The sequence below is a fragment of the Lolium perenne genome, chromosome 2, assembly GCF_019359855.2.
Source record: "Lolium perenne isolate Kyuss_39 chromosome 2, Kyuss_2.0, whole genome shotgun sequence".
In the NCBI taxonomy this organism is placed as follows: Eukaryota; Viridiplantae; Streptophyta; class Magnoliopsida; order Poales; family Poaceae; genus Lolium; species Lolium perenne.
In genome coordinates this window covers 239047458-239056453 of record NC_067245.2, presented here as the reverse complement: position 1 = coordinate 239056453, position 8996 = coordinate 239047458, and the positions used below count along the sequence as shown (strand labels likewise).

Below are 8996 nucleotides of genomic sequence, written 5' to 3'. Positions count from 1 at the left end.
TGATGATTCGTACCACGGGGGGCTTCATCCCCCTCCCGCACCCCAAAGGTGTCATTGCATGGCACAACAGTATGGGCTAACGCCTTCGCTTCGGTTTGGCCTAAGCCTACTGGCGAGAGGCCTCACTTTACTCAGTCGTTAGCTTTTTATTGAATTTGGATCACAATATATATTGAACTCCATCTTAAGACAAATTATTTCTTCTAGCATGAACTTTAACAATCTATTGAACAACAAACAAACACTTGCTGGCCCTAACAGTCACTTGGATAAACAATTATACCAACCAGATCGAGCAAAACTCAAACTTGGTGGTAGGAACTGACTTTGTCATCGTATCAACAGGATTATCATGAGCATGTATCTTGCATACCTTCAGTTTAACTTGAGCAACAATGTAACGAACATAATGATATTTGACGTCAATGTGCTTTGTCCCCTCACAGAACATTTGATATTTAGTAAGGTATATGGTACTTTGACTACCACAAAACAAGTTAATGCAAGAATCATCTCCACAAATCTAAGTTTATAAACCTTTCAACTAAGAGCATCTCCATCGCCCCCCCCCCCCCCCCCAAATAGGCGCCGGCGGGAGCGCCGACACTGCATCCTCTATTTGCGGGTGATGTTCCCACATCGACGCCCCAAACCAGCGGCCCTGATATGATTTTTTAGACAAACTAAACATTTTCTTGTAGTTTCATTTTCATGTCATTCAGGATCGAGGAATGAATAATGTTTTAGCAGGGCAAATCCGAGTAAAACATTATTTACTCCTCGATCCCGGATGACATGTGAAACCTGCTTCATCTCTAGCCTACTACCTACTGGCCACCCGACTCTATGTAGGTGGACGATCACTCGATGTTGCGCCGCTTGCTCTCTCCGTTGCTCATCCATCGTCGATCCCCCGTTGCTCTCTCCGCCACGAACGTCAGGTAGGATGCTCTATCCGCGGCCGCCGCCTCCTGACGTTGCTGCTGCTCCAGCTCCCCCCCCACCGCCGATGCTGCCCGACCTCGCCTCCGTAGCTGCAGCTGCAGCTGCATATCAGCCAAGCGCCGCCGGTCGTAGAATTCATCCTGACGCGGTCGCTCCTCCCGCACGTCCCGCCCCAGCGCAATCTCCTCCCACCCCTGCTGCCGGCGCACCGCCTCCCGGTGCCGCCGCTCCACCTCCATGTGACGTCGCCGCGCCACGCAGTTGCTGCTCGTCCGCGGAAAATGCATCTACGGTCACCGCTAGCACCGCCTCCTCCCACGCCTCGTACTCTGCGAGCTGCGGGACCTCCTCCACGACTTCTACGGCCGCCTCTGGCGCCGCCTCCTCCCATGCATCGTACATCGTGGGTTTAAATTTTTGCACTACTTAAGTGAGAGGAGGGAAGAGAGGGGTAAATATAGACTGGCGGGGAGGCGAGAAACCTCCCGCGTGGCGTCGTGGCGGGAAATCTCCCGTGTGGCGCCCTGGTGTCACTGACAGGCGGCTCCCACGCCTAAAAAAAATCGTGTCGCGAGGCGCCGGCGCGCCCGATTTACGCCTTTCGCGAAGGGGCCAACACGGGGTTGCCGGCGCTTCTATTCGGCTCGGAATTGCACCGACGCTTTTTGAGACGCGCCGGTGCGAGCCTATTTTCGATGTCGTCCCCAAAATGCTATCGATACCACTATCGAGGGCACCCGTGGAGATTCTCTAAATAAACTTTTTACAAGCTTCAACAATAGCCTATGTTCTACTTCGGGCTCTATCATTATCCTTTTTATTAAATTTGGATCATAATATAACCTGCATTTATTAGATGCGGCAGTATACTAGCGTGTACTTGCGTAATATATTACTAGTCAAAGCATGGCGCGGCGGCACGCCGCGCCCGTATCGTAGCCATGTGAGGAGAATCGAAAGAGCACCGATGTGGCATATATGGAGGACTATGGTCTAGACAATGAAACAATATATGAGATATAAACAAAGTTATATACAACTGCAACATCAAACAGTTATATTCCTTGTCAGGCTATAACATCAAATTCCTGCTCACTAAAAGCTTTAGATAAATTGCTGAAGATATATATCATCTGAACACTTATGTCGACACCGTGTCTCGATGCTCCTAAAATTTGAGCTACATATTATTAGCATAGAAGTTGGAATGAGCAACGGAGAAAAAAACACAAGTGAAAATGGCTAGCTTGACGAAATTTTTGAGAGACCATGATATAACATTGTGACGTAAGAAACACCACTCTTTGAATAATCCTAAATATTTGAGCTAGATATTATTAGCATAGAAGTTGGGATGGCCAATGAAAAAAAAACACAAGTGAAAATGGCTTGACAAAAGTTTTGAGAGACCATGATATAACCCTATGAAGTAATGAACACCACTCTTTGAATAATGTAGGCTGACTTGAAATCTTACTTTCCTTTTCCACAAAAAATCTTCCTTCTTGCAGTGACACAGACACATAGAAGATGAACAGTTGCAGGAAAAATAGATTGTGAATGAATATGTATTTAGTGGGTTGTATGATTTGTACTGAACATTGAGTAAATTAGGCAATACAGAGCACAAAGGAGAATCGAATCCAGAGAAAAAATAGTGAAGCTACAACTTAAGAGAATACCTTTGAAAATAGCAAATCTGTTGAAAATAATAGTGAGTATGATGAAAATTCTCATCAATCTTCTGCCATTTTCATGATTGCCATCAGGCATTACCAGGGTTTCTGGTAGCTTGAGAGCAACCTCAAGTCTTTGTAGACAATCATAGTCCCTAGGTTCGTAAAAACAATAATGTAGATTTGCAAGAAATACTGCCATAGCAATAGAGAAAATTCAAACACGATGAACTTCTCAATTAAACAGTTCTTCCCATGACCAGAAACAACCCTTTCGCTCAAGGGATCAAATGGATTAGAACAATCTGCATAATACAAAAATTGTTTTACTTGAAGGACAATATTTATAAAGTTGGAACTCTTTTCTCCGTCAGATCGTAATGGTGTAGGCGTGTATCATACCCAGCCACCGCTTGGACCGCACTAACTATAGTTCACCTTTGATCAATTTGAAATTGCAGCAATAAAATGAGGTAAAGGATGCCCATACTTTATTTCTCATTGGCTCATGTTGGACAGATCAAATATTAGACATCATAATTAAGGGGAAAGGGATGGGATACCATACCACCATAAAAGGATCACTCCCCATATGTCAAGAATAAATGCTCGCGACTTACAGTCCACTAAACGATACTTATAACCGAAAATTAGTAAGTCTCTGTATTATGTTCCTTATTAGCGTCTGCAAGCTTGAAACATCAGGAACGCACTTAATCAAGACTGAGATCCAGTGACTTGGCTCTGTCAAACCACCGGCTGCCCTTTATATCTACTGCAAACAACAGTTCAAAAGACACATATCAATCACTACCAAAGCAGAGCAATGCTTTAGAGCATTTCTCCGATACAAATTTATCAGCCGTCTCAGTATTTTTGCCCGCGAAAATTAAGACAGAGCCATTTGCCTGGTGTGACGCATAATCAAAAAGATTATTCCCTATTGACGTAACTGGAATAGAGTAAGAATCCTATCTCAATTATTAATAATGGTAGATGTAAATATCTACTCATCAGTCAGAAGGAAGACAACTACAGCATGTGCTGAAGGGAACAACATTTAACTGGAAGAGAAGATTCAGTAATGCACAGTCCAAATAAGCGTGTTTGTTTGTAGCCATGCAGCTCAATGTGTACCAAGCCATGGTACATTGCAACATATGAGCCTAGTGCAAAAACAGCATGCAATGCCTGCAAACTATTTGAGTCTTTCCCCTGCTTTCATACATTTTGTAAAATCATGGAGAATTAATAGGCAGTAAGGGTTTAACTAATACACAAAACCATTTTCAGTACCATAATTTCTAAGAGCATTTGTTAATGAGAATGGGCATACATGGCCACACTGTTCAGATCCAAGAAACTACATGTACCCAAGACATGAAATTACTTAAATTACTGTCTAGAACTTTTACATATAGTATGCATATCTCATGCACATCTATCAACACATATGTCACTGTGTATTCACAAGAAAATCAGGATGCAAAGTTATTTTGTACTTTCACACATTCACGTACCTGAAAATCACCTTTACTCCTGGAAACATGAACACCAAGACTAAGAAGAACATAAATCATAAATGTAATATTTGGCCTTAAGAGAGCACATGACTAAGGAAGGAAAGTGTTATAAATAAGCATCTCTAAAGACCCTTAAATCATAAGTCGAATATTTGGCATTTATAAAGCTTCAGTAGGCCTATAGCTCACTAAGTTTCGTGATGAGGTGCTAAAAGCATGTATAGTAGCTGTTTTATAATAACTAATAGTTTTTGATTGTGAGACAAAGAAACAACCTACAGCACGACTGACATTGTTTGTGACGCCACATAGCACAAGAGTTATATGGTCTCAACTATTAACTTCTTTATCTGAGAGATCTGCTATCTCTGATACGAAGGAAACATAAATAACAAGTTTAGTACAGAAATGAGCATCTTGGGACGTATACAGCGAAGAGTTAATTGACTGATGAAATAAATATATTATGTCAGCATTGTATGAACCCCTAGGATGTTGACATGGCACCAAAGAATTGTACAGAACTAATAGTAATAGGAAGTGCATTGGATTGTAATAAACAGCATTTCAGTAAAATAAGATCAAAAGGTCAAATAAAACTTGTTGGCAAATCCAAGTCTGGACAGAAAAGTTTACAAAGCTTCTGCTTAGACATCAACAATACAGAATTTTCAAAGAGAGACAAATCGGCATAAAAATGGATATAGTAACTACCTCTGTATCAGTCCCTTTTTACACATAAATATTGTAATCTAATCATGATGTTGATGTGACCAGAGCTTTCTTCCATTTTAGCATTTGTGTCCTCTCGGCTACTATAACTACAAAGAAGGCAGAAGCATGCAGATTAACACAGAAAAATCCTAAAGAAAAAATATGGTCTAGTGCAGCAAATCAAATGAGGTAAACAAGAACCAGGTACATATGCATGCTTACATGTTATCGAGCAAAAATCCCACGACTGGGCGAAGAATCCCACGGTTGGCCCGTCGAAATACTACCCCGTAGATGTCGCCTTTTGACATAAAAAGAAAAAAAAAGGAACAACTATCAAACCTGAACCTTGTTAAAAAAAATTCACCAAAATGGAAGCAAAAAATCCAGAGTAATGCATCAGGAAATAAATGCCACCAACCTTGAACTCGAAATGGTGCTAGCTGTTGCTCACCACCATGAGATTGCAATAGCACAGCTTATCCAGCTCGACTAAGCATAAGCTTTTGAGACACAGGAAAACGACGCAAGTTCAGTTAGCCACTTTGTTTGCAGAACTTTGAAGGGAATCTTAGGAACTCCTTGTAACTTACACAGGATGGTGAGGTCATCCAGGTAAACCGAGATCAGCGTCCCACCTCCCCCAATTGTGACGCCTGTTAACACATACAGAGAAGAAGCCACTATATGCATCAATCGCTGCATTGGAAGAGACAAAGAGGAGTCAAACAACACAACATTAATCAACATAAACTGTAGTAGAATTTGGCAACCACATTTTACTTTAGTGACAGATGAAATTTATTTGCCGTCTAAACTTCAATAGCTCTATGGAGTATCTACATCATTATTTACCAATTAAGTATCCATCTCTGCAATTATGCAACCAAATTCCTAGCACAAACACATGTGAGTATGCCACCGGGGTGACAGCCTGATGCATCAAACCTATATTTCTGTGTGGCATATACAAATCACGCAAAGCCTCATCAAAGTCTGTGATCAAGCATAGACTGCTGATAATTCTACCAAGAGCTCGTTTGGCAACCATCAATTGTACAAATGAAATGAAATGAATTCATTAGGTCATTTCATTTTGGAGAACTGAAATTCCAATTCTGAAACTCATGTCTGGCAACCATATGGAATTGTGAAATTATTTTCTGAACTTGTTTTGCTGCCATTTTTGGATGAATCCATATATCAGTCGTAATTTTGGCTTACAATTGACATGGTTGGTTAAATGAAAATACATATGGTTCTCCCATTTGAATTTTTTAACGAAAATATTTGAGTACTCACAGAACTCATCAGTCATCAAGACCCCTATCACAAAATACAGAGAATATTCACTGTGCCTCCGAGATGAAAATGCTGGTCCCTACACTCTGTCTGTTGTCCTTTGCCTCCCAGTAATCGTCTCCCCATCATCACATGTTAAACTTCTTCTTGCTTGAGAATTTCAATCTCAAATAATACAACCAATATAGTACGTTTTCTGAGTCGAATCTTCAGAGATTCAAATTGGATTACCTCGAGGTAGATGTTCCATGCCTTGTACACACCATCGTAGAAGACCCTCGCCGAGTCGGGCAGGCTCTCAGCGATGGCGAGGAACCTAGAAACGCCCAGCCCATGGTCCGGCGAGATCTTCGCGAGGTACTTGCCCACCAGCCTTCCCACCTTCCTCATCTTCTCAGACGACGTGACCCGCAACACCCAAAAGAGGCCTTGGCAGGAGTACGCTGAACGCTGCGCCATGCACGACCATATCGGCTAGGCCTGCGAGGCATCTTGGGTCGTCAGCCTAGAGGCAGTGGAGGTAGTGCAGTAGGAACCACGTCGGCACCAGGTTCTTGTCCTTGGCGCTGTAGCAGCTGAACACCCGCATCGCCTCCTCGACGGTGCGCGGGGACTGCGACAGACTGTCATTGAATCACCCAATCCATGGACATATATGGTCATCGCTCGAACTCCTCATCTCTCTGCAACGCAAGTTGATTAACTAATCCCCACACGGAAGTTGTCAAAAAAAAATCCCCACACAAAATACTAATAGAGCAACAAATCAACATACTTGTTGGCTATGGAGATTGTGAATATTTTGCAGCGATGGTGAGGCATCTCATGGCAAGCAGCCGCGGTGCTCAAGGTTTGTGCACGGAGTGCGCTGAACCATGGAGCCGCCGACGCCCATCACCGGCACCGCAAAAGGCTTGCCCTCCAGCGGGAGCTAGGGCAACGCTGGGAGATCCGTCCGGCGCGGCAGTCGTGGAGGAGCCACACAGCGATGACGGTCGTCGGAGACGGAGCGGCGCGAGCCCTTCCATCCGTTGCTGTCCAAGGTCGCAGAGGGGACAGGAGAAAGGAATCAGATTGAAACAGGGAAACAGCGACGCCACCGGATCGAAACAAGTAAACAACCATAAGAAAAGAACAGGGGAGAGAAGAAGAGCAGAACCCAACCCTCACCATGGCTGTCGGCCACGGAGCTGCTCGGCCAAGGAATCTTGCAGCCGGGGAGAGCTCGGGCAGGGCAAAATCGAGTTAGACACCGCCGCTCCACGTCGCTATCCGACTCCTTGACCTCATGGTGCGGAATCTCCATTAGCCACCAATCTTGAGCATGCTCCGCTTAAATCCGCCGTCTCCTATCCGAGCACGACCTCTCCACTTTCTCCTTTAGTGCGCCGACGTCGGCCGGATTAGCTCACGGGGTGGGACAGCCGGCGAAGCACACGCAGAGCTCGGGATAGGGGGAGATCAAGCAGGAAGAGGCCCGGAGATGGGTGAAAAAATAATAGAGAAAAAGAAGATGAGAAAAGAAGAAGATACATGAGATAGCGCGTGGGTCCAAGGTTACATAACCACATGCCCTGTCAGCACCGCTTTGACCATCCGTTGGCCCATATCTTCCTAGGGTCACCCAAAAATAGCACCAGGAACGATGCAGCAGGAAGCCCAAACCAGAGAGCAAATGGTACACAACACCAACAACATACACAAGAAATTAATAGTGGAAATCAAACCACAAAAGCACATACGTGTCAAATCAATGTTAATCCGGGAAAAAATCAAAATTAGGAGAAAAATCGAAGTGGTTAAGCTTTAGTATAGTAGTTACTAGCGGGTATCAACCTGGAGTCGGAAAGAGGTGCTAGTACACGCCTATGGTACACCAGTGCGTATACAGTAGCCGATTTTGACAAAAATAATCTAATTGTGAAAGAAAAGCATGGAATGACTCTCTAGCCAAACTATGTCACCCGACTAATCCTTTTGTGTGGCATCCTTGCCATAGGTGCCACACCTTACTATGTGGCGCTCATGCGAACGGCGCCACACATCCATGCCGACGTGCCGTGGTCGACCTTGTGCCGACGTGGCAGGGATGTGTGGCGCTGTTCGCATGGGCGCACACATGTGTGGCGCCGTTCCGAAGGGCGCCACACATGTGTGGCGCCGTTTCGAAGGGCGCCACACATCCAGTTAAGTGTGGCGCCCGTGCCCGCCCCATATTCTTATGTATGTATATGTATGTGTATGTGTGTTGACACCCTAGATTTCTTGGAACCCTAGATATATTCTCATGTATGTGTTGCACATATTTGTTAGTGGAACCCAAATTTAGAACATGTATGGTCACAAATATCGTAGTGTCGGGCTGGGGCGGGCGTGGGCGCCACACTTAAGTGGATGTGTGGCGCCCTTGAATGGCGCCACACTTTCAATGTGTGGCGTCTATGCGAACGACGCCACAGATCCTGCCACGTCGGCTGGTCAACGGAACGCAGCGTCAAGCACATCACGTCGGCATGGATGTGTGGTGCCATTCGCATGGGCGCCACACAGACAAGTGGGACGCTAATGTCAAGGACGTCGTATAAAAGGGTTAGTCCGTGAAATAGTTTAGGCAGAAGATCATTCTATGCTTTTCTTTTACAAATAGATTATTTTTATCAAAATCGCCTATACAGTACCTAGTGGACGCCACACGCCCATAGCAGGAGAGGCTGCTTCGATCTGTCCTTGTACTCGCTACGGAGTACTAACTAGCATTGCTTTCGCGAGACAAGTCGGACTAGGTCTCGTACTACGCCTCTACTACTGTTAACTAGTGCTCGTCTACTGCAGGAGC

The 8996-nt window shown here is 44.6% G+C and overlaps 1 protein-coding gene across 2 annotated transcripts; it reads right to left on the bottom strand.

The window, feature by feature from the left end:
* Positions 1 to 1845: 1845 nt before the first annotated feature.
* On the bottom strand, positions 1846 to 7691 carry LOC127335351 (BTB/POZ domain-containing protein At5g48800-like). 2 transcript variants are annotated; one of them, XM_071826562.1, is made up of 8 exons: positions 7331 to 7691; positions 6936 to 7194; positions 6392 to 6843; positions 5452 to 5557; positions 5280 to 5361; positions 5081 to 5159; positions 4859 to 4965; positions 1846 to 3396 (listed from the first exon to the last, which is right to left on the bottom strand). In XM_071826562.1, exons 3-5 carry the CDS (start codon positions 6617 to 6619, stop codon positions 5351 to 5353), a joined length of 345 nt encoding a protein of 114 aa, XP_071682663.1. In that variant the 5' UTR covers positions 6620 to 6843; positions 6936 to 7194; positions 7331 to 7691; the 3' UTR covers positions 1846 to 3396; positions 4859 to 4965; positions 5081 to 5159; positions 5280 to 5350. The 2 variants fall into 2 exon arrangements, with proteins under 2 accessions (XP_071682663.1, XP_071682662.1); XM_071826561.1 differs by lacking the exon at positions 1846 to 3396 and having other exon boundaries at positions 4731 to 4965.
* Positions 7692 to 8996: the final 1305 nt, after the last annotated feature.